The sequence below is a fragment of the Hippoglossus hippoglossus genome, chromosome 1 (assembly GCF_009819705.1).
Source record: "Hippoglossus hippoglossus isolate fHipHip1 chromosome 1, fHipHip1.pri, whole genome shotgun sequence".
In the NCBI taxonomy this organism is placed as follows: Eukaryota; Metazoa; Chordata; class Actinopteri; order Pleuronectiformes; family Pleuronectidae; genus Hippoglossus; species Hippoglossus hippoglossus.
This window is the reverse complement of record NC_047151.1, coordinates 4,315,603-4,340,352: the sequence shown is the minus strand read 5'-3', so window position 1 is coordinate 4,340,352 and position 24,750 is coordinate 4,315,603. Positions and strand designations below refer to the sequence as shown.

Sequence of the window (24,750 nt, the reverse complement as noted above, 5' to 3'; positions counted from 1 at the left end):
AATCTTACACACTGAACCTCTGCGCAACTGGATGCCTAAATTTCCTTTCGGATCCTTACAAAAAAAATGCAAAACGTTGCATGTCGTCTACATAAAAAGGCCCAACTATGAAATAGCCTACAGTGACAAAATCCATCAGAGGTTGTCATGGTTTCCATAATCCTGTTTTTTTTTTACACTTTAATTTATAATTTTCAACGTCCAACTCGAAGAATTCCCTCTTTTTTCCGACAGCGCCTGAAGTGAGCACGGGAACAACCCTCCTCCCCTCTGTCTCCGCCCCCCTCGTGTGACGTCACATCCAGGGCTATTTGCATGAAGTGTTTTGTTGCTGCAGCTTCAACTCGGCTGCAGAGCGGGTGTCTCCGAGGGGGAGCGCAGGGAAAAAACAGGAGGAGCGGGGGGCTCTTGTGTCTCACATCAGAGGAGCAGAGGACGAGGACGCGGCCTGGCAGAGAGGAGAACGTGTCCGATATTCCAACAGCGCAGCGAGGAGCGGGGAGACAAAAAAGGAAAAATAAACCCAGACGAGCCGCTTCTCTTCTCTTGGATCGGAAAATGGAACTACCCGCCGCGGGAGAGCACGTCTTTGCGGTGGAGAGCATCGAGAAGAAGCGCATCAGAAAGGTTGGTGTGCAGAGACAGCGAAGGACATGTTTAACACACACCGTGCACACGGAGATGAGGAGGGGGTTCTCTCCGGTGTGTCCTTGTCTGTTTATCTTTCACCAGGTCATATTTAGGATGACGGTGCGTTGCATTTTGCTGCGTAAAGTGACGTTAAGACGATAATCCCGTTTCTGTCCGTTCACAGGGGAGGTTCGAGTATCTGGTCAAGTGGCGAGGATGGTCTCCAAAGTAAGTGCCCACACACCCCATATAGCAAACATCACAACCACTAACGCAACATTCACAATACAAATATGTGTGCGTGTGTGTGTGTGTCGAACGTGGGCGCGCATATATGGGCGGCTGCGCGTCCTTGCCTTGGCCGCTCGATGCGTTTGGCCTCGATGATGGATGTAGTCTTCCAATGAATGCTATCCCCAGTGTTCCAATTAGAGGAAGACACGTCTGTAATTGAACCCAGTGTTTACGAAATGTGTCTCCAGTTGAGTCGAGGCTCGGCCGTTGCACCCACCTCCCCCCACCGCCGTGCGTAAAAGTTACTCATGATTTATTACACGCGCATCCTCAGGGAGTGCAAGTGTCTCCATTTGTTGTTTACACATGTAGAACACAGGACTGCAAATATGAGCCGTGGGAGAATTCTAATGATCATAGGGTGGGAGTCTGTTGAGGCTCGTTGTGCAGAAATCATCAGCCATTGTTTATGAAAGTCATCCGCTGCTGACAGGCAGGTGTGTCCTCACTGTCCACATGTTCCTCTCTGAATAGATACAACACGTGGGAACCAGAGGAAAACATCCTGGACCCAAGGCTGCTTGATGCTTTCCAAGACAGGTAAGTGCAGGGTTGGATAAACCAGCCTCAGGTGTGGTGAGATCCACACAATACCAAGACCAAACCGGTTTAAATTGCTCCACCTATTCACTTATGTCACTTTCAGTCAACTATAAGGAGGAACTCTTTGTGTGTCTATAGTGGGATCAAGGTGTATACCTTGATCCCACTATGTGGAAACTCCAATGTACACAATCAACTGTCCACACAATGTGACAGTCATATTCAGTGCCCAGAGGGGGTTTGGATTAGGATTAACACCGGGGACATCAGTGGGTCAGGTTAGGGTTAAACTCCGGTCAGGGTTACCAGAGCAAACAGTGACACTTTGTCCAGGATCAACTTTTTGTCACCTGATAGTTATTTGAGTGTCAGCATCAGGTTATCATGCTCTCCCACCATGTAGTCACCAGATGCTCCTGTGTCCTCTTCTACAGGAGGCAGCAACCAATCACAACACACAATAGGCCACATATTATGGATCATTCAAAATTCCAAAACAAAGGATCTGTGTGGCTAAATGTTCAGACTTTACTCATGTGCTCTGTTTTTGATACAAATTTGATGACCCCCTCTCAACATGTGAGGGCGTTTAAAAACAGGCAGTGTGTAATGATGTTTCTGAAATGAACTTTTTAAAGTTCAAAATTAAATAAGGACAAGATTGTGAATATTATCCCTTATATGTTTGAAGGTCTTCTGCACTAGCTAGATGTTAAATGGCTAACCGCCAGCAGAGGGTAGGGACACATGTTAGTGGAGAAAACTAAATCCACTTCTTTGTCTTCATTAAAAATCCAGATGCTTTAAAATGCAATTGCATATTTCAAAAGTTTAACTATTGAACGTCAGATGTCTCCTACTTCACTTTTAATTAACTTTTCAAGTCAAGTCAACTTTATTTATAAAGCACATTTTAAAAACAATCGCAGTTGACCAAAGTGCTGCACAAAAAAAGAAGGAAGTGCAAAATGCTAAAAACAAATGGCAAAATAGGACAAAAGTGTTAGGATGTAAATAAAACAAGTTAAGGGCACCCAAAAGCCTGCAAGAACAAAAGGGTCTTCAGTTTAGTCTAAAATGTGTCGACAGAAGGGGATCATTTATTTGTAAATGGCAGACTGTTCCAAAGCTTTGGGGCAGCTATACAGCAAACGCACAATCACCCTTTTAGCCTTTAACCTCGACCAAGGAAGAGCAAGGATCAACTGATCAGTGGATCTGAGAGATCCCTGAATGGAGAGGGGCCTGAGAAGCTTAGAGATGCATTTATGGGACAGGCCATTTAGTTCTCATTATAAATGTGTCAGAGGTGTCAAGTCTCCACATAAAACCTGTGGAAGTTGCATACAGGACCATGTTTGTGATGTCATAGAGTCATGATAGTACCTGCAGATTTTAACCTGAGATTTAAACTGAGCAGCTGATCCCTGCACACTCATCATCCTGCACGGTGAAGATCTAACCTCTGAGTGAAGGGACAGTAGGCGGAACACATTTTTGGAGTGGGATTTAAATTATGGTGCACATCTTTTCTGAAACTGCTTGTGATGTAGTGGAAAGGCATGAGGAAACGAAGATTTAGGTAAGCAGGGGACTAAATAGTAGCTTAGGAATCGCCATAAATCAGACGTTCATGCACCGTCTCAAACTCGAAGCCAGAGGAAATTCCTCATGTTTCTCATTAGTGAAGGGCCTTGTGTCCACAGTTTTCAAAGTGGGCTACCACGGTCAAATTAGCTGCCTAGCTAATTGCTAAATAGTCTATTGAGTGACTGAGCAGACAACTGCACATGAAATACACTGTAATTGAATTTCTTCAAAGCGCGGCGTGTTTAACTGTCACTGGCTTTTCTCAGCTCCTGCTTACAGAAACCTTTCAGGCGCAGGTCACACGTTAAAGCAAAACACGGCGTCGCTCTGCGTCTGTTTTTGCAATTACCCCTCTACCTCTAAAGAGGAGAGATTTTATTGAAACTAATTGCGTGTCTCTCCGGGGAGCCGAATCGTCTGAATGCCAGGCTATGAAAATACACGGAGTCGTCATTGTAATTAGATGTGATGGAGTAGGGTGGGGGAGGGGACTTACATCACTCCTGTCTGTGGTATTGAGTTACTGCCTCAGAGAGACTGTAGACTGAGGAAAGCTAAGGAAAAGTCAGAGAGGATGAGAGGCCTGTGTGTCCAACTGTGGACAGACATGTTACGAAATTATGAATTTTATTAGAGGAGGAAGGAAGAGCGAGTGTAATGTGATATTAAACAGTCGATGCTTTATAAACTAAAGGATCGAGAGAAAAGATAAATCCATGTTAATGAGAGAGAATGACTGCTCCTTTAATGCGCGTTGAATGACTGTCACGGTGCATCAGGGAGTGTAACTCCAACCTGTAACATGGGCTCAGTGTTTTCTAACTGATCCTGAGGAGGACACCCATGACGTTGTGTTGCCATGCAACGGCAACTCATCTCTGCGAGATGGTTTCACTGATTGGCTGCTGTTTTCCTGTCCCACAGAGAACGTCAGGAGCAGCTGATGGGATATCGCAAGAGAGGCCCCAAGCCCAAGCACCTTCTGGTCCAGGTAAGCAGTGATACTCAACAAGTCTCTTTGTTGTTGCACACACAGTTCCACCTGGAATCCCAGGAAATCCCAGGAAGCAATGTAGACAAAAATGAATTTCTCCAATAAGGCAGGTTTAATTAGACGCTCCAGATATTTAATATTGCAGGCCACAAGGGGGACTAAAAGACATGTCAAAATTAACCAGCGAAACGCCAAGTTAATATCCTGAGTTTTGGCTATAGTATTGATCAAGCTCTGAAAATGCTGGGTCCTACATTTCCCATAATGCAACTCAAAGTCATCTTTTGTTCGAAGTGATGTGACTGTTTTTACAGCCTGAGTAGATTAGATAACTAATCTTCATGATAGATCGGTGGCTTTCCTCTTAAATTTAGGAGTTGGAACTGCATGCACTTTGAAAACTAAAATATGTATTACAAACATACATTTTATTATCTACTTGGATTTTTTATATGGACAGTTCCCTGACCTAACACTTGTAGCTCAAAGACTGTGAATTGTACATTTAGTGCATCCATCACCCTTCCAAAAGGCCAGGGGACCACCTCAGAGGAGTGTTTTTGTTCCTCTCAGGAGGGTGTTGGTGCTAACGCGTGGGATAGAGTCAATGACAGGACACAAAGCAGCCAGTGACATTCCTCCAAGCTGAGGTCACAGCCACAGGAGACACTTGGAAATATCACTGTGGTGCCTGGGCCGGTGGCTGAAAGAGCTACACGGGACCTGTAGGAGGGCTGTGTGAACATAGACCAAGGCACCTGAAATAAACTGCTCCCGTCCAGGCCTCAGAAGGGCCCCTTCACACATTCCAAGCACAGCTCAACTCACGGGCCCCAGTGAACCATGGCTTTTTGTTCTAGCTTGACACAGACACATGTATAGATACTGTAGACAGTTTCGCTATTAATCAAATTCTCTGCCCAGAGGGACACCCTTTATTTTAAATACTCATCTACACACAAGAAATCCCATAATTTGTCATGTAATGTTCATTAATCTTTATTTTTAAGGTTTCTTAACACTAATCACTGTTTTGTTGCACAGGTCCCTTCATTTGCGCGGAGATCCAGCATTCTGGCTGACCTCCACGAGGCGTCCCTGGATGAGGACAGCTGCGAGAAGTCCAACCCCATCCAGATGCTCCGTCCCCAGGGCCAACAGTACCAGCTGAACAGCAAGAAGCACCACCAGTACCAGCCGCTGTGCCGGGAGCGCGAGGCCGAGCAGCAGACCAACGGCAAGAAATTATTCTATCAGCTCAACAGCAAGAAGCACCACCACTACCAGCCAGACCTCAAGGTGCACGAGCCCATGTTTGCCAAGCCCAGAGACGTCAGAGCCCCAGAGCTGCCCAACAAAGGGTACAATGTGCCCCCTGTGCTGCAGCAAAAGTGGGTTCGGGACAAAGACTCTGGCTGCCTGACCAAAGTGAAGGATATCACTATGGAGCTGAAGAATCTTCCAGCTGACCTCAACAACCACAAAGAGCCGGAGATGGTTAAACCTAAAGAGGATGCTTCTACACAGTCTAATGGTGTCAGCAGCAGCAAGCTAAAGATCGTGAAGAACAAAAACAAGAACGGCCGGATTGTTATCGTCATGAGTAAGTACATGGAAAATGGAATGAAGACAGCTAAAATAAAAACCGGTGAAACTGCAGAAAAGCCGGGGCAAGAAATGGACATCAGCACAGAGAACAACCTTGAAAAGATGAAACTTGTCAAGAAGCTCGGCCTCATGAACGGATTTGCGAAAAACCCCAAAGACAAACCCGCTATTCCAAGTACTGGATTTAACGTAGATCGCCGAAAAGAAAAGGAACAGTCCCCCAAAGTGGAGCCAACTGCGACGGAACAGGATAAACATGTCGAGGTCAGGGGTCGGGGGCAGCTTCCAGCGGATCAGCTTTTACTATTGACAACCAAGCCTAATCTGCTCTCCCTGCCTTTGGATAGGGGAGTTCCCTCTCCACTGGACAAAAGAGGAACCCAAGGTGGATTTCAAACTCTAAAGCGACACCTCTCTGATACAGACTGCGAGGAGCATGGGAGTACTAAGAGGTTTTTGAGTTCCAGCAGTATCAGCGTTCCTAACATGGTATCTTCACCCGCCCAAAACATCAGCTACGACCAAAACGGACACGGGGGCCACATCGGCCTGCAGGTCTGTGGGTACGCAGATCAAGACGAGCCTATTGACTTGAGCATTGACAAGTCCAGGCCTAAAGCTGCAGCGTCCACAGCGAGCCAGCCAGCAAAACACACACAAGCTGAAACTCTAGCGCACACACCGGAGGAAACGCACACACAAGCTGAAACACATACGATAACGGACTCGCAACCAGAAATGCAGCGCCAGACTGAAACCCAAAGCGCTGCAGAGAAGGTGAGAGTAGACTCATTGTCTGTTTCTAACAATGACGAGATAAAAGAGGAGACGTTTCCCTCCTTCCAGCCGTTCCTCGGGAATATAGTGATCACAGACATTACGACAAACTGCCTCACTGTTACATTCAAGGAATACATAACAGTGTGATCCCGCTGGATACCAACTGTGTAACTGTATAAATGTATATTAGAGAGATTTAATTTAAAGATGCTTGAATGTACAAATGAACCGTTGATGTTGTTTTCATTTTGTAAAGTTCAGATAAAATAACTGAACTTTTATTGCGTTATTTGCATATTGTCTTCTTATCTTATAAGCTCTATCTGTTGTTATTTCTGGAGATTCTATCACATGCAGTTTCTAATTTTACGCTCTTTCAAACGTAGTTAGAAAGCAAAATTAGATCATAAATAGATGCCGGATCTTTAATTAAAGATGCACTTAACCCTTGTACATACTTTTCACTTTTCTATGGATGTAATTTGATTTATACACTCAACTGTCTACATCTCATAAAAATGTAGGCTATATGGAGAGTTTTGTAAGGAAGAGAAATTATATTGAATCATGGTAAAATACACTGTGCGGGTGTATGTGCGTGCGAGTGTGTGTGCGTGCGAGTGTGTGTGTGTGTGTGCATGCGTGAACAAGTTGACAGGTTTAAACAAGGATAGATGCTGCTTGGACAGATTATGCCATTAGGCGTGCTTAAACAAGCAGATGAAAAAAAATGAAGCGTCTCTTTGTCAATAAATGTGATTTGTGTTGAAAGGGAAGAGGTGATTATTAACGGTTAACGTTTGATATATGCTCCTATTATTTGGTCTCCATTCAATGTGTTTTCTGGGTCACGCATCTCAAGATCTAATATTGAGCACAAGTCCCTTCCATTAACACAGTTGACGTACAACCATATATATTTTCATGTTTTGCAGCAGTGACTAAAATAAAAACAAAAAAATAATAATAATATGAATTATATCAGCCTAATCTAATCTAACAGATTAGTACCACCAGCTGGGGTTCCGTGATTCAGCTTTTTCCCATTCTCTCACACCCTGACACGTGTGACACAGATGGACAAAGTATAAAATAATTCATATTTTGTGTAACTAAACGTATGTAAAAGCACACGCAGGCTCTTGTCATGATCAGATCTGTTCCCTGAGTTCATTCATTCTTCTCCTTCCCTTTCAGCACTGTGTGGTATGAGGTGCATTGAACTGCTCTGTTGAAAACTGACCAGATGCACTTTTGATGTTTTCTCTGCAGACTAAAAAGTGAAGGCTTCCTATAATACGTTTTTGCAATAATAAAACTGTTTGCAAGTAAAATATGGAATGTGTCTCTTTCTTTATACTCAGTGGTGGAGGAAGCACTCTAAACATTTTACTATGTTAAAAGATAAAAAGATTAAAATTTATTCAAGTAAAAGTACCTCATTAACTTTTTTTTCTCAGTAACTACTTGCTTTTAAATACATTTGAAATATTAAAAGTAAAAGTACCCGCAGAGTGTAGCCTATTCCCTAATGCAATAGTCTACTACTTCATTAACTGTCAAGTGTATATTTTGTTAAAGACTAGAAAAATACAAACTGTTAATTACCTGTTAGCGATCGGACTTGATGAGTGGACAAATTCGCCTCTAATTATTGATTACTTTTATATATATAATAATATAATAAACAATGTGAAAAGGTAACATAATGCATTGTAAAAATGTAGTGGAGGAAACAGTACAGATATTTGCTGATATATGTAGTGGAGCAGGAGAGAAAAGTACCAGAAAATAAATCCACTTAAGTATAGTACAGATACATGAAAAATTTACTTAAGTGCGGAATGAAGCGAATGTGCTTTGTTACATCCCACCACTGTTTATACTTATATATGATCATAGGAGACCTCCCAGCTTGAGTCCTACATCATATGTGACCTTGGCCTCCTATAAGGAGCTAAAGATTTTAGAAGACGGCTGCTGTAATGATCTCACTAACCTTACTCCAGAAGTTGCTAAATCTGTACATGGCTCTATTTGTGGCTGTAGACTGCAGACCGTGAGGATTATTACAGAGCCTTACAGAGAGTTTATTTTCAGATAGGCATCATCTAGCCCTGCAGGCTGCCCAGGGCCAACTATTTGCCCCGTGTTTATACTGTAGCTACAGGTCAGTCCTGGTTTACTGCTACATATGGAGAGCAATGTGTTCCCATTCATTTAAACCCTGCACAACACATTAAATGGGGAAGCAGCTGTGCTACATGAATACATGTAGGTTTCATTGTGGCCTTCAACGCCACTGATCATCTTGTGAATGTAACATTAGAACCTCTTGTTGAGTAACTGTGACCTGCTACTTTTGAATTTGAGAATAACATGGTAAAGGTCTGACCACAGGCTGAAGAAATTCTGCTTCATGGTTGAACTAAGACTTAAACATGTCTGTGAGGTGGTTATTAGATCTTAGTCGACTCGGTTGAGGCTCATGGTTTTGACCCGAACAGCTGTTCATGTCAGATGAATAAATCCTCCTAACATACCAGGGGAGGCACAGCGGGAGACTGCGGGGCCTCTGTGTGCTTCACCTCCATGTTCATTTTAAAATGACATAACTCAGGATGTTGTCTCCATGTTTTAACGCTCTCCTGCCTCTTTTCTCACATTTCAACCCCAGATTTAATTTCACTTTCTGTTCCCCTGGATAATGTGAATGAAAGCCCAGTCATCTCCTGCTCTGGTTTTTACACACAATCTGAGTGTGGTAGAATGTTAACTTTGTTACTGCCCTTGGATACATTGTTCATGGATCTGTACTTTACTTAAGTACATTTATTTTGAAGAACTTATTACTTTTACTCCACCACTGATCCAATCAGAGCAGGCAGCAGCATCTAATGAAGAAACACCTGAAATGGATTCAGAAGAGGCCGAGGCTCAGCCATAATGATGTGGTAGACTGTTGCATTATCTATAAATATCACTTATTATTTTCATTATAACAATCAGTCTGACAGAGTTTAAAATTCACAGGTGCACAACTGTTCCTGTCTCTCTCTCTTTTCTCTGCCCCTCTTCTCTCCCCTCTTTTCCATTCACCTTCTTTCTCTTCCTCAGTTTCTCACTCACCCCAACTGGGCGAGGCAGAGGGCCTCCCAAACTAAGACTGGTTCTGCCAGAGGTTTCATCCTTCTAATGACAGAGTTTCTTCTCCCCATAGGTCTCGACCTATGTAATTATGTAATCTACTTTGTGATAATGTATTTTGTAATGTGGTAAACATGAATTAAATTGAACTGAATTGAATTAATGAGGGTATGGGCTTCCCTCTACACTCACTCACTTTTACTCAAGTTAATGTGGTACTTTTACTTTCACCTGAGTAATTTTGTTCCCTGTTTATTTGTAGGCCTACTTTTGGAGTACCTGTTGTCTGTTGTGGGAGCATATACACAGACTCTAGCTCTCTGGCTATTCCCGCCAATAAATGACATGAATGTGAGCACTGACAGAGAAAATGTCTCTCTTGTTTTGTAACACTGCTCTGTGAATCAGCCGTCAGTGGGAACCCCCCCCCCCCCCCCCCAGGACTACAGGCATTATTCTCAGTTTCATATGGTGTTAATAAACTGCCAGTCTGTGATTGAGCTACTTGTGTAATCCCTTGAAGTAACCAACATTTGTATAAAACCAGTTGATCCACCTTCCTTTCCTCATCCTCTTCTCTGCAGCTCATACTCAGTCTGTGCATGCATGGCTGAGTTATGGCCTGTTAATGTTTTCTGACACATTGGCTTTTACACCATAAACTCACAGGGACCATGCTTTTGATTTACAAAACCACACAGCTATTCATGGAATATACAGGCTGCTGGTTTCAGAGGGACATAATAGAAACTCTGAGCCATACAGTCCTCTACAGTAAAGGCCCTAATCACACCCGCACACACATTTATATGCACAGAATTATAAGAAAGGCCTAGACATGCCAGGCATGCAGATTTGAGCTCATAGCAGATTTCTAAATCCAGCCACACACCAGAGGAGTAGAGAAATATACAATCGATACAGCTGATTCCATGGCCTTTACCTCAGTGAAATGGTGGCAATGTACAAGTGCAAAAAGAAAACCTCCAAAATTGTGATCTCACATGTGTAAAACTCCTTAATATTGTTCCAATTAATTAATTCTGTAAAAGAAAAATGATCATATTTCACAAAATCACCATATATTTTCACCGTGTAAGTAGGTAAGGTAAATTTTCATAGCACTTTTTACAGAGAAGAGTCACAACCTACTTTACAGGGCTTAGGAAATATAATAATTAATCTTTTTTAAAGCAGGAAACAAACACACAGATACAAACTAAAATGACTAATATAGAGTCCAGTAAAGTCCATAAACTGACAGATGTGGTACACATAATTCGCATATGAGGAAATTATATAAAATAATGCATTAGTAAGCGGATCATTTACAGATTTATAGCTTTCCCTCTTTACTCTCGGTCTTTATAAAACCAGGTTAGGGAGTGTTGGGGCGTGAAAACAGCTGGATATGACAAACAGCTGCAGGGATCATGTTTCAGACCTGCTGGGCATCACGCAGCTTCATCCACTTCACCAACAAATCAACTGAGTAAACCTAAACTGACGCGGCGGTGACTGGTCCACGTGTGTGAGGACGCGGATGGGTCCACGCGTCAGGCCCAGGTCCATGTGTCTCAGCCACCGTGGAGTTAAATGGAGATGTGTCCTCACTGTCCATTCATTTACTGGACACACACACAGAGCTGTTGTCTGCGTCGATTGGACGTGGTTAGCCCTGGGAACCGGTAGATCATGTGGATGTCGGAATCCGAGGGAAGGAAGCCCATGCGTAAAACCAACTATATATATTTAGTTGCTTTACGGGATATTTGCAGATGGTTTTACGCATGGACGATGATGATCAGTACATGTATGACGGGAATCTGCTCTCACCTTTCCATTACGTCCTTATTTCCTTAGCCTGAGTGATAATAATATAACACAGACAAAGAAAAAAGGGGAATGTCCTTTAATATTGTAAAGCTTGTTTCTTAATTCATATGACGAACTCCACACAATTGACATTTAATGTCCCATTCCAACAACAAGCTATGTGGCTTCATGTGAACGGGGAATTTCTCCGACCTCGCTCCACCATCGTTGCATGTGTGGTGGTCGGTTTTTCCCGGTTTGAGCTCTCACCGGGATCCCGCTTCTTGCCCGGATACAAGGCAGCCAATAGTGTTGTACCGGCGGCAGCGGCGCTGCACTGCAGGCGCGCCGAGACCAATCGCATCCAGAGAGTGAGGAGCTGCACCCATCACACGCACAGTGTGTGCACCGAGGAAAGGATGCGCTGAGGAGAAATTAAAAGATGGAACATGAGTACAATATTATATATCTAACACACGTCTTCATTCATTAAGGATGGGTTTAAGAACAAATATGTAGAATTTGCAACATGCACCTTATCAGATAATTCAGGTGTTTTTCATGACAACCTGTACACCTTAAACTCACTATAAAACCTAACATGACATGTTTGGTCAGATGGATTCAATTTCTACTCATTGGCATTTCCACAGATTGAACTTCTGACTGACAAAAATATTTAGATTTGGCCGACAGTCTTCATATTGGAGGTCGTCTATAGTCGGTGATTTGTGCCGCAGTTTGAACTGATCCATCCTGACAGGAAACGAACATTAACATTAATATACTGAACCGTTCTACACAGAGTTCATTCATGACCACAGGTCCCAGCAAACGGCAAAGTATTTCCTATCATAAAGGTGGGTTATACCTTATAGGCTGATTTAATGGGATAAGTGGATTAAAAGATGGTTTGTGTAATAAATCATTTAATCTTTAATCTCACTGAGTCAATCCTCATGGTCTCTGTGGTATTTGTTCTGATCTGAATTGACTCAGAAGTCTGTTTAAACCGAGCTCGTCTTGCCACTGTCGCTTGTTCTTGTCTTGAATTACATGTAAAGGATTTAGTTTCGTCTGGCTAACGATTATATCATATCAGACACGTTTCACTGGTTCTCATTAAATGTGTGTTGCCACCCTCATCACGTACAGCTGTTCATTATTATATTACACCGTTCAGTTCATACGGCGGCACTGTGACTCTTCACTGTCACACGGACAACGGTTTCAAAAGACAGGTTTTAAACAGCATGTTCAAATAGGCTATATGCTTCATGTGTCTGCTTTTAAATTCATTTATTTTATATTCTAAATCTATCCATCTGCGCGATGAGTCTGTACGGGAATAACAACAACAACAATAATAATAATAATAATAATAATAATAATAATAATAATAATAATAATAATAATAATAATAATAATATAATAATAATAATAAGTTAGGACAGGTTTCTTGAATTAGTCAATTGGGTAGACTTGTTTTTTTTTCTATTACCTTCAACAGCTCTCCATAACGCTGACAAACGGATGCAACTGTCTATTTATTTTTATTTTGTTTAATAGACTATTCAATCCTTTATCACATAGAAAATTAAACGACTAGTAGGCTTACTGTCAGTCATTTGTTTTCTTATTTGTATTTTATTATATATATATTTATATCGTCACTGGAGCATTGTTCTGCCTTGAATATTATATTAACTAAAATTAATTTAAATAAACTGAAATGACTAAGGTGCCAGTTTTAATAAAATATAATTTAGGGACGCCAAATAATAATCGTAATAATAATAACAACAAAAATCATAATATTAATGTCAATAATTAAAATTATAATAATATGATGTTGTGACATATGTATCACTTTACTTACTAAAACATATATGCATGTTGTTTTATTACTAAATGTTTAAGTTATATATTTGTATTTATTTTTCCTCTGCATGTGAGTGGGTTGTGCACCTGAGGCCTGAGCAGTGACAGTGAGCAGAATCATGACGCTCACGCACGTCACTGTAAATATTTCTTTTTACTCCACAATAAAAGCTTAAGGAAAATAATTGGGTTTGTTTTATCTGATCTTGTGATATTTTTTGTTATGCTGTTGTGGGCTATTATGTAAAATCCCGATTTCAAGATGCTAATAAAATATTTCTGTTTCCCCGGTGTTTGGCTGTTGGTTATTTACCTTTAAACTTTGGTTGGTTAAAGAACATTGAAAAACAAAAGGCCCAATGAAAGCCCGTGCCGATAATTTCCGCATTCGCAGATCACTGTAGGTGAGAGGTGCCATGTTGCTTAAAAAAAGAAAAGAAAAGGCCGACATTAAAACAGCTCAGAGAACCAAAGCGCTGCTCCAAGATCCTGCTGTGATCTTGGAGGAAGAGGACAGGACGGATCCTTCACATAAAACGCAAAATATATGAAAAGATTTCACTCACATCAGCTGATCTCTTCTTTACTATTGTGGCGAATAACAACCACTTCATGTTATTAACATTTATGATTCACCTCATCGAACTGTTCCTCCACCTGACTACAGATACTTTTTTCTGTGGTGGATAACAGGTAGTTGTCTGTAAATCTGTAGCACGACGTTATGTATATATTTCAAACAACATGTCAGAAGTACAAATAAAAACAATGAAAATAAAATAACCAAATGACCAGAAATACCCTGACGGTGCTAGTTCACCGATCCTCGGTGTTTGGCCCGACAAACAAAAGTCAATAAATGTGTCACGAGATCACTGCCACAGCCTGTGGTCATAATAATATACTCTCTGTTCATATATTGTGCTGGTAGAGTTCAATGGAAACGAGGAACATCTTAATAAATAAATAAACAACCCGCGTTATTTTCTATATTCTAGTTTGTCTATTTGCGCGCCCACGCTGTCTCGTGCACCTATCTAGTCATTTTTCGTGACCACGTGCATCTTTTAATGTCTCACATAACTTGCGCGAGACGTGTCGGTCGTCGCGCGGGGAGAAGCGCCTCCATTTTCTCCCCCCGTAAAGAATCCACACAGGCGCACGCTCCTCCCCTCGCTTAGCAACCCGAGCACGTAGCAACGCCTGCACCAATGGGCGCTCTCCTGGAGGTTCCACCGACTGCGGTTCCCTAGCAACGCGGTGGAGAAAAAAAAAAAAATGCGCTGACGTCCATTCTGTTCGGGAGTATTATGGTCTGTCGGGAATCCAGAGCGGCTGGGACCGAAGAAAAATATCTGCTGTGCTAGCGTTAGCCACCGCAGAGCTAACTGTAGGTAGCACTGGAGTAAACATGGAGCTGTCCGCCGTCGGGGAGAGGGTGTTCGCTGCCGAGTCCATTATCAAGCGCAGGATACGGAAGGTTAGTGTGAGATGTAACCAGCCATTTTCCGGCAAGAGCCTGGAGTGTAAAGCGCACTCATGCAGTAGTGTTGCCCTGCAAGCTAACCAAGTGGTTTGTGTTTGTTTCTGATGGCACGCAGGGTCGCATGGAGTACCTAGTGAAATGGAAGGGCTGGTCTCCCAAGTAAGTGCAGCTTCCTTGTGTCTCCTGCCTGTTGTCAGCCCGCTGCGGTGCTGTCTCCGGTTGTGGGGACTGTCTCCACCGGGGCTGTCGTTAGCTCGCGCGAGCTAGCGACAGCCGGATTAAAAAATGAGGTGTAACAGCGCGATGGAGATCTTAGCTCGCAGGCTAACGCCGCGGCCATCCTCACACTGTTGTGTGTGTGTGTGTGTGTATATATATATATAAATGTGTGTGTGCGTGTGTCAGTGCTGAGTCTGACCGCTGGTTTCCATTCCCAGATACAGCACCTGGGAACCAGAGGAGAATATTCTGGACTCCCGGCTGTTCGCCGCTTTTGAGCAGAGGTAAGATGTCCGGGTTCGGCCTCCGCGGCCCGAGCCGCCGAATGTAAAACATGTCCAGTAAATACACGGTGGTCTCCGTGCACTTTGCTCCGCGACACCGAGCCCGACAGTGTGTTGCTGTGTGTTCCTCAGGGAGCGTGAGAGGGAGCTGTACGGCCCCAAGAAGAGAGGACCAAAACCCAAGACCTTCCTGCTCAAGGTAAACTCATCAGTGGTATTTAATGTTGTCACGAATTAGGTCCACGTCTATTTCCCGTGCATGTTTCCTTCTCTGTGTAATGTGTATTCTTCTCAAACTGTCCACCGACAGATCTGGTAAATTAACCACATTGTGTGTAGAAGTGCGCCCAAGTACTCTAATTACACATATTGGAAACAGCGCATTAGCGGGTGTGTATTCAGTTTGTGTATTAGCTAATGTGGAGATGTTGAAATATTAAAGCTTTAAAAACAGTCCGTCCTGTTCAGAAGCAGTTCTTCACAAAGTCTTTACTCTCTGTGTAAAATCCTCTTATTTATAATCAGCTCGTCATTGAACTCAGATCTTTCTGTCCTGTGGGTTAATGGTTTGCTTGAAGCCTGATGCAGTCAGCAAGAGGGTCCAGCTTCTCGGGACAATGAACCGTGAAAATTGCCAAATGAGCAACAGTTTGTCTTGAGCTAAATACCAGAATCTCCCTGCACAGGACTGTTGTTTAACAGGAGCAGCAGTGGAATCTCACTAATAAGTACTGAGGCCTGACAGGAGCTGTTTGCTGCTGCAGAGGTTAAAACCTACCAGTGTATGTTCTGTAATTACATTCCACTTATTATTCACATTTTAAAGTTTTATATAAACTGACTGTAATAGTTTCGGGCTTGAAACTATCATTAGGCCTTTTCTGGGAATTTATTTCGATGCATGAGAAGGGAAAGCAGAGGTGTAAATAAGACAACAAATTTTGAATTCCATTTATTAAGGAATACAAATTAAAGGGAGTTAAGGGATTAGTGTCATATTTTTTTTTTAGTATAATTTTGAATAAAATGTCCTTATAATTTTCTTATTTTCTAATAGGCTCAGGCAAAAGACAAAGCCAGGTCCTATGAGTTCAGGAGTGAAGCAGTGCGAGGGATGCACATCACCTATCCGGCTCCAGAACCCGTAGTCACCCCCAGAGCGAGAGAGGGCCTGAGAGCTGTCGTTCCCACCATCTTCCCACCCAGCACTGTCAACCGTGGAGAAAGCATACGCGTCCGCCCGCCAGAACTTAGCCCCCGCGAGCACCAGCCGTCCCTCCAGCAATCGAGTGTTGACGGACTCATCCACGCACCCAAAAAAAGGGGCCCGAAGCCTAAGCCCCGCTTTAAGGACAGTAGCTGCAGCCCTGAGGCCTCCGAGCCACACAAGAGGAGTACAGAGGAGGGGAGCCACAGCCCTCACAAACTGGCCAAGTACCACGGGGCAGAAGAGATGAGGCTGTTCAAAGTGTCCCACAGGCATCCAGAGAACCACGGTCACGGCCATAAACACCACCACCGACACCACCATCATCATCACCACCACCAACACAACAAGGAACTCTCTGGTGGAAGCTCCTACAAGCAGCTCTACTCAGACCGTAGCCTGCATCCTCACAGGATGGACACAGACACACAAAGGACAAAGGAGGGATCCACCTTCCTTGCACCTGCACATTTCAAGCACCAGTCCAAGATGAGCCAGAGCCTGAGTCGCCCTGCTGAGCTTCCACTCATGGAAAAGCCTTACTTCTTGGACAGGCCGTCCCCGACCCGGCTCAATGAAGACCTGGACGAAGTGTCATGGAGGCCCTCCCTCGGCAGCGTGGAAAAGGTCCTGGTGACAGACGTGACCACCAACTTCCTAACTGTGACCATCAAAGAGAGCAACACGTCTAAAGGCTTCTTCAAAGACAAAAGATGATTGATTGTTTCTTTGACTGCCTTTTTCTTTTTTTTACACCATGAGGCTTTGTTTTCTGTGATTTTCATAAGCATCATTACTAAGCAAAGTGTTTTTGTACGTAGTGTTTCGAGGCAGATTACATAATTTGCTGATGGCGGTAATGAACCTTGAAGTGGGTTGCCACCCGCCAATAAACCGAACAAAGAAGAAGAAGTACATAATGTGCATATGTGTATATATTACAAAGTTTGACATCTATTTAATGTATCGACCAAATCAAATGAAGTCCATTTTACTTCATGCATTGGTTAACATGAGTGAGTTGCATGTTTCCTTTGCAGCAGCTGGCTAATTTCTGTACAGAGCTTGTGAATTTGACTATTTTGCAAATATAACTAACTAGAATGTATTTTTTTCTCACTCGTATCGTTCAGCCCGAACTGGTGTTAGTAATCTGTGAGAAGTGAGGCCTGGATTTTAAATCCAGTCTCTGGATTAAATATTTCTCTATAATTTGAACTGATTAGACTGAAGTTACCTTGTTCGATTTCCTAAGGTTTATATTTAAAAAATGAATTTATCAAGCACTTTGAATTTAAAGTATTAGGAAAATAGCCTTTATTATTTGTTTGTGTTTATAGACCGTTTGTAATGTCTAACATTTCTAATTGTGAACTAAATTTATTCACCCAACACGGACACTTTAAGTTTTTCCCAAGGCTCATATTTACTACATTATATTTTGAATTTCATAGAAAACCTTTATGGAGCATTGATGTAATAAGAAAATAACAAAGCTGGTGTCGTTATGCTTTTTAGACGCTTTTCAATAAAAAAAACTTTGGATTTTCGCTTCTCGTTGTGTTCAAATTGTTTGTCTCCCTCCTCCTGCGCCGTCGGCCTTTTAAAGCCATAAGATAAATGAGTTTTATCCAACGCTATGACGCCGCCAGGCTTCTAGGCCTCCATCTAAATCAATAGATTTTATTTTTCTTAAAATTGTAATCACATTAATTTCTGTAATAGGTCAATGTATGGGGAAATGCGCTGTTTTGAAATAAATAAATAAAGTAAATCCCCGCTGTTTGAGCAGTAGAAGTGAGAGGCCTCAGGCTTGGTAAGAAACCATGAAACGAGTTAAAACGAAGGCCGCAACAAAACAGCCCATAGACCCGCTGACATTAACCTGTTTCATAACATGTTTAATGCAGCTCATGTCCGATCCTCACAGGCCACTTTAAATTCACTTCACGTTGCATAAATGAAACAAAATCTGCTCTCCACCGCCACGGGGCCATGTTCATTCTGTTCTGCCTGATCAGCTGCTATCCTTCAAGGAGACGCGTTCAATGTATGGATTCAATGAACCTACCCTGTTTGTTTCCAAATGAAAATAGGCTGCAGACAAAAATCCAATAGCCCACACCTATAACCCGAGCTGGTTTGCACTGGTCGCCCCTGCAGTGGGATTTTTTAAAACGCATTCAAGTTTCACCTTGTATTTGTCATGTGTGAATTAACACAGGGTCAAGATGGCGGGTCAGCACAGCGATAAGAGCAACAATTAAATCAAATCAAGATAAAAGAGCTCAGTAGAAAAACAAGTCAAATACAATCGGCCTATTATATGTAGTGACAAAGTGACACGTGTGTGCTGTGGAGGAATACGTTGCACATTTCCCAGAGGTGAGTAGACAGTGTTCTTCAGGCTGGTGGTGCGTGCAGCGCTGATCCCGAGTCAGAGAGAGAACAGTGTATGTGCTGGAAGCTGCGGTCCTGAATGATGCTGGTGCTGTATATGTCCTGGATGACCGCGGGTCTGGGAGCACATCGTTTCCCGCACCGGAGCGGGATGCAGCCGCTAGAGGTCCGTGAGGATCCCGGTGCTCGAACCAAATTTCACCTGTGTCCTAAGAAAATAAAGAGCCACTGACGAGCTTTCTTATGAGTCAGAGAATATTTGACCTTTCCTTTCTTATTATTCAGGAATACGGGTCTATTTCCCCTGATCTGCCACTTACTGCTCGGCCATTTTTATTTCTCTCCGACACATCAAGAGTATGAATTGATATCTTCAATTATAAAACATTAGAGAAATAAAACGCTTCCTGTGCTCCAGTCTTTCTGATGACAGACCTGGTCCTGGTCTCCACTGAGAAGTAAATCTGAAGTGATACACAAGCAAATAGAAGCACCAGGATGATCCACTCTTTCTTAAACATGTTGAATACATTATAATGAGTTAAATATGATCTTCATCTATTAATAGAATTAATAGAAAACGGGTAATGGAACAAATAAAATAAAACAGCATCACCTTTGTTACCCAGATTGAAGGCACTCATGCGTTCAGATTTATTTGTAATTGCATTCACTGTTCATTCATTCTGTTACACAACTTAGAGAATACATGTTGAAACTACTGGAGACAGCAAACTACACTGCTGCTATACAGTGAGGTTATATAAGCATGAAGACCATTTATTTAGCATTCATTCTGCACATGGTCATTTCATTTAAGGAGAAGGAGAGAGAGAGTCTCTCTGTCCTTCTGGTTGTCAAGGGTTTTCACTGATGCCATTGTTGAGTCCATGTTGTCACTTCTGGTCCTATATGGTCAAGAGAGAAAATTAGAAATTATCAGGGAAAGCCATAAATATATAAAGACAAGATAAAACAATGTAATGACAAATGTCTTACATCAGTTCTAGACATATTTGAAAGGAGTTATTATAAATCGGACTCATGCTCATTATTATGAAGATGAGTTCCTTATATTTATTATTTGGTATTACATAAATGATTAATTACATAAACTGTTTCCAGGATCTGAATCCTGCTTTATTAACCATCCACAGCGTCACATTCTACATAAACAGTGCTAACAAGTGATGATGAGACTCAAAACTACCTTAAAACATTGACTTAACTTTAATGTTGATGTCTATTCACGATATTGAATAATTATTATTTAAAACCTGTTTGTGCTTTGAATGATTTAAACAAGAAAAGTTAAAAGATATTACATGATGTGAGCCTGACTCTGAATTAGACAGGAGTCTATGGTGTGGCACTGTGGTGCTTAAAACAAAAATTTAAAAGTCTAACTTAATGAAAACAAATGGTTAGGTTGTCATGTTTGAACATTTTTACATCTATTGACATTTTGGGGTTTAAGGTGTTTGTCCAGAATTGAAGCGACCTTTGTCATCATCCTCAAACGGGGTGTCCGTAGTTCCTGTCACAGCGAGGGGGGCAGTGAGGATTGAGCCAGTACTCCATGTTGGTCTCCTGGGCCCTCTGATCCAGAGCCTGCATGTGCAGCAGATGCTCCTGCATGGGGACAGAGGTGCTTGGTTGAATAAAGAGGAGGGCAAAGACAGAATGAAAATACACCGAAAGAAACAAGACAAGAAAAGCTGAAGAACATAGAAACGGTTTGTGACTCACATTTGCACAAATGAAAATTAATTCTGAGCAGGGGAATCACAGAGTCAGAGTAAAACTCCACTGACTCAGAACTATTTGTTGCTCTGCTGTCATTGACACCATGGCAGCACAGCCAGAGTGAAATTACAGAGATGACTGGAGCTAAACATGCTTGGACTTGAACAATGACGAAGGGCTGCGCTCCTAGCATCACAGTGCCCACTGTCAGGTCAGAGCACAACAACCGAGTACAGTGATACAGTCAAATTAAATGAGGTGGTTCAGATCAGCAATCAATAAACACACATGATGAGTGTCTGGAATATTTTATCATGAGAGCGGAACAGTATTAGTTTGAGGTTGAGGCTGTGAGTTCATCTCCACAATGACACACTTTATGATAAATGAAACATGCAACTCATGCAGCTACCCCCCCGCCCCCCCCTCCACACACACACACACACCATAGTACCCATGGTGCATAACAGATATTACATCATTTAAAATATAATGTCAAATTATGAATGTGAAGGTTTTATCTTTGAAAGCTGTTCTGTGTTCACTATCTTTATGTTTATTAAAATTACCTTTACTGACTTATTTATGTATTATTCATTTTTGATTTGTCTTTCTGACTTTTTTGGTCATGTTGCTCTGAGCATTTGTTGATCTGATGTGGATTTTATTTCATAACTCATATCTAGAGAGTTACTCATTTATATAATAGAGTTCAATAAAATTCTAAAAAACAATAAGATACTGAACAAAATTCAAAAAAAATATTTTTGTTCGTTTCACTATTAATAAGCACTATAGAACACAATAAAGTTCTTATAATTTGTTATATCATAACTTGCTAAGCAAGCAGGATAGCATCATATATATAATTGTTAACAACAACATTAATTAACACTTTATATATCATGTTGATATAGTGCTTATGAATGCTACACAGAGTGGATTTGATAGGATCAGATGAATCTACATATATAAGATATCTGTGCTCTTTGCTCTGAATGAACCTTACCCTCATTGGCTCATCGGGATGGCCGGCCTTCAATGGCCGATCCTGCCTCTTGCTGCGGAGCAGCTGCTTAGCAAAGCTCTCCTTGATGATAGGATTGGCATCTGAGGTAGAGAGACAGATAAGAGTTCGACAAAGAGATAAAGTGTTTGCTCATACGTCTTGTGATACAGACATCCAATAGTGCTGGGGAGGACGATTCAATAGAGTTCACAGAATGAACATATCACTGATAGAAATTGTGTGTGTGTGTGTGTGTGTGTGTGTGTGTGTGTGTGTGTGTGTGTGTGTGTGTGTGTGTGTGTGTGTGTGTGTGTGTGTGTGTGTGTGTGTTGGCAGTTTCCTCTATTTTTACTTCCTCTTTACAAGAACTCTGCTTGAGTTATTTTGTTTTTGCTGCTAACACAACAGCCGTTTGCTTGGCAGCTGGGTATTGGCTAATCAGGATAACATTCCTCTCAGTGGAGGCTGTGTTCAGGCCCATGAATAAACCTCTTCTCTCCACTATCTGCTGCTGGTGGGCTGTGGCTAACCTGATCTGTTTAGCTTGTCCATGTGAGGCTGTTTACTCCACAAGGCCATGCGCAAGGAGGCTGCCCTCTCTCTCTCTCTCACACACACACATATGCACACACACACACACACACACACACACACACACACACACACACACACACACACACACACACACACACACACACAACACTGGACTATGCAGAGTGAGGACTCCTTCTCTGTCTCCCTCTCTCTAAACCCAGGCCTGTATTTGGAAGCATGGTATTTGGTGGAAGGTAACAAAGTGCCCATTCATCCTTCTCACTCCCTGGGGAGTAAGGCCTGTGCAGCACGTGACCCCAGTGAGCAGCAGGCTGCCTCGCTCTCCCTCTCCTGCCAGAGGGAGCTGCTGTGGAAATGAACCCAGATACAGACCAGAGCTGCTGCTGCTGCTGCTGCCTGGGCCCTCACAGCAACGTGGCAAAACACCTAACACAGTCTCCAGCTGTCTCATTTAGAAAAATAAGTCACTGTGAAGATCTGTGCAGTTTCAATTTGTGTCCAAAGCCAGAATGCATGCTGAAAAAGTTATGAGATTACAATGGCTGCAAAATGTAATATTGGTGCAAAAGAACAGAACCAAATGCAGCAATCATTAAAGTAAAATGAGTAATGAAAAACAATTTCATGATATATATATATTGTTGCATGGCTAATATATCATAGTTATATATATATATATATATATTACTGTTATTGTTTCACATTTCACCTTCTCCTCTTATTATCATTACTGTAATTTACACAGTGTCTGTTTAGACTAAACATTCATATCATTATCGTCTGTTGCATCTCAGCATTTACCAAAGTGCCTTTTATTGCAAGGCTGCACTCAAATCAGCTGCTTCAGCAGTTATGCAAAAACACTTTTATTTAGAGACTTTTAACAATGCAAAAAATAGTTATATTATATCATAATATAACTATGATATATTAGCCATGCAACAAAAGAAAGACACAGAGAATGAATGCAAAACTATCCTAAATGAGAGCATATAGTACCCTCATTATTCACTATTCCTCTTCGTCCTTTTCTGACCTAACAGAACATGTTGTTCTCGTCGGGCAGATCCCTGGGAGTTTTCCTACCTGTGTAAGCAGTCAGCAGGACCAGGCAGAGCAGAAACACCACCAGCTTCTTCATCTTCTACACTTGTTTTTCCTGCCTGAGCTTTCTCTGTACTGAGGTCCTGACCAGAGTCCAGTGGGGGTGAAGGGGAAAATTCTTCTCCTCCTCTTCCTCCTCCTGCTCCTCTTGCACGCCACCCACAAACTGTCCCATATACCTGCTCGTGTTACTGAGGACATATTAACAATAAAGCCATCAGTGACAATAAATTTCACTCACATATCTGTAATTAATCTAGATCTATATAAAACGTACTGGTTCATCTTCACAATCTGAAAAAAGGTTAGAAAATGTCTTTAACAATCACAAAGCAAAGACGGGGAAACAAAAAGAGAGTCCAAGTTGAGTTTTAATAAAGGCCAGAATTATAGCATCACCCATCTGCTTATTTTCCTCACATATCAGGTAATTTCAACTTGGTTTTACTACATATTTTTCCTCTGGTCACCCCCATGCAGTGGCTCTATGTTTCTCCTGGGGGCCCATCCCCCAGTTTAAAAACCACGAACCCACTGTATGAGGTTGGCTGAAGCAGGGAGCATGCTGTCCACTAGATGGCAGTGTAAACACACCGTTGTGAAATGGTTTGGTATCATGGGTAAACAAGGCGGTTTAAAAAATGCTTTGGGCTATAACAACACAGACTAATGTCAAACTTGGTGATGATGATGATGATGATTTTTATTATTATAACGTACGTTACAAAGTAAAATGTGGATTTGGGAGCTGTATCTACACTGAGACCAAATGTCAGTATATCTTAACGTTTGCTGCTTAATGACTATTCTTTTTCAATCTGCCAATTGGAGTCCCTCAGCTTGATGAGAATAAAACTACCGAAGTTACCCCTCTGATACTAATGGGCCAACAAATAAAATTCTTGGAAACAGCCTCTAAAAAGTCAGAGTAAAAGTAGTCAGCACAGAACATAAGAAAGAATTGAAATAATGAAAACACTTTCTGTGTTACCACATAAACTCTTCTACTAACACTACCAACACTATATATATATATATATACTAGCATTGTTTTCTTATTTTGTTTCATTAAAAACATAGACAATGACCAGATAGCATATAATATACAGTGGGAGGCAGACTGCCAGTTCAAATTTCACAAAATTAAAAACAATAACAAAAATGATAATAAGAATGACAATATCAAGATTAAAGCAAAATTGTACCACAGTCTGTGTTTAAATATGTATCTGTCAAAGTATAAATGTATACATTCATCTTTTCTTTTATCTCAGTCATGGTAATGGATTGGCTGCCTGCCAGTGACATGAGGGAAGACGTCACTGTGCGTCATTTTTTCCGTTTCCGCATCTTATCGAGCCTCGTGCACCATCACGCATGTCTCCTGCCCTCGTGCGGACTTTAATAATAATTTAGCTTCTTATTATCTGGAGCTTCAAAAGCTTTTATTCCCTCTTG

At 41.9% G+C, this 24,750-nt stretch overlaps 3 protein-coding genes across 3 annotated transcripts; 2 read left to right on the top strand and 1 right to left on the bottom strand.

Annotated features, from left to right (window-relative positions):
* The first annotated feature begins 323 nt into the window (after nt 1–323).
* On the top strand, nt 324–7,773 carry LOC117769489 (E3 SUMO-protein ligase CBX4-like). The gene is made up of 5 exons (XM_034598437.1): nt 324–627; nt 815–858; nt 1,399–1,464; nt 3,982–4,048; nt 5,096–7,773. The coding sequence occupies exons 1-5, from the start codon at nt 559–561 to the stop codon at nt 6,584–6,586; spliced, it is 1,737 nt and encodes a 578-aa protein (XP_034454328.1). The 5' UTR covers nt 324–558; the 3' UTR covers nt 6,587–7,773.
* A 6,802-nt stretch (nt 7,774–14,575) lies between these two features.
* Nucleotides 14,576–18,032, top strand: cbx8b (chromobox homolog 8b). The gene is made up of 5 exons (XM_034598818.1): nt 14,576–14,762; nt 14,884–14,927; nt 15,206–15,271; nt 15,404–15,470; nt 16,329–18,032. Exons 1-5 carry the CDS (start codon nt 14,694–14,696, stop codon nt 17,193–17,195), a joined length of 1,113 nt encoding a protein of 370 aa, XP_034454709.1. The 5' UTR covers nt 14,576–14,693; the 3' UTR covers nt 17,196–18,032.
* A 1,476-nt stretch (nt 18,033–19,508) lies between these two features.
* Nucleotides 19,509–23,441, bottom strand: c1h17orf67 (chromosome 1 C17orf67 homolog). The gene is made up of 4 exons (XM_034598917.1): nt 23,275–23,441; nt 21,634–21,734; nt 20,380–20,510; nt 19,509–19,786 (listed from the first exon to the last, which is right to left on the bottom strand). Exons 1-3 carry the CDS (start codon nt 23,327–23,329, stop codon nt 20,394–20,396), a joined length of 273 nt encoding a protein of 90 aa, XP_034454808.1. The 5' UTR covers nt 23,330–23,441; the 3' UTR covers nt 19,509–19,786; nt 20,380–20,393.
* Nucleotides 23,442–24,750: the final 1,309 nt, after the last annotated feature.

What these genes read in the sequence shown, in the direction of transcription:
- LOC117769489 (XM_034598437.1), top strand. Translation starts at nt 559, where the DNA reads ATGGAACTACCCGCCGCGGGAGAGCACGTCTTTGCGGTGGAGAGCATC. An exon ending in AGAAGAAGCGCATCAGAAAG is followed by an intron (nt 628 to 814) that starts GTTGGTGTGCAG and finishes GTCCGTTCACAG; the next exon opens with GGGAGGTTCGAGTATCTGGT. An exon ending in CTTGATGCTTTCCAAGACAG is followed by an intron (nt 1,465 to 3,981) that starts GTAAGTGCAGGG and finishes CCTGTCCCACAG; the next exon opens with AGAACGTCAGGAGCAGCTGA.
- cbx8b (XM_034598818.1), top strand. Translation starts at nt 14,694, where the DNA reads ATGGAGCTGTCCGCCGTCGGGGAGAGGGTGTTCGCTGCCGAGTCCATT. An exon ending in TGGAAGGGCTGGTCTCCCAA is followed by an intron (nt 14,928 to 15,205) that starts GTAAGTGCAGCT and finishes TTCCATTCCCAG; the next exon opens with ATACAGCACCTGGGAACCAG. An exon ending in CCAAGACCTTCCTGCTCAAG is followed by an intron (nt 15,471 to 16,328) that starts GTAAACTCATCA and finishes ATTTTCTAATAG; the next exon opens with GCTCAGGCAAAAGACAAAGC.
- c1h17orf67 (XM_034598917.1), bottom strand. Translation starts at nt 23,329, where the DNA reads ATGAAGAAGCTGGTGGTGTTTCTGCTCTGCCTGGTCCTGCTGACTGCT. An exon ending in CCTGCTGACTGCTTACACAG is followed by an intron (nt 21,735 to 23,274) that starts GTAGGAAAACTC and finishes TCTCTACCTCAG; the next exon opens with ATGCCAATCCTATCATCAAG. An exon ending in ATCCCGATGAGCCAATGAGG is followed by an intron (nt 20,511 to 21,633) that starts GTAAGGTTCATT and finishes GTCCCCATGCAG; the next exon opens with GAGCATCTGCTGCACATGCA.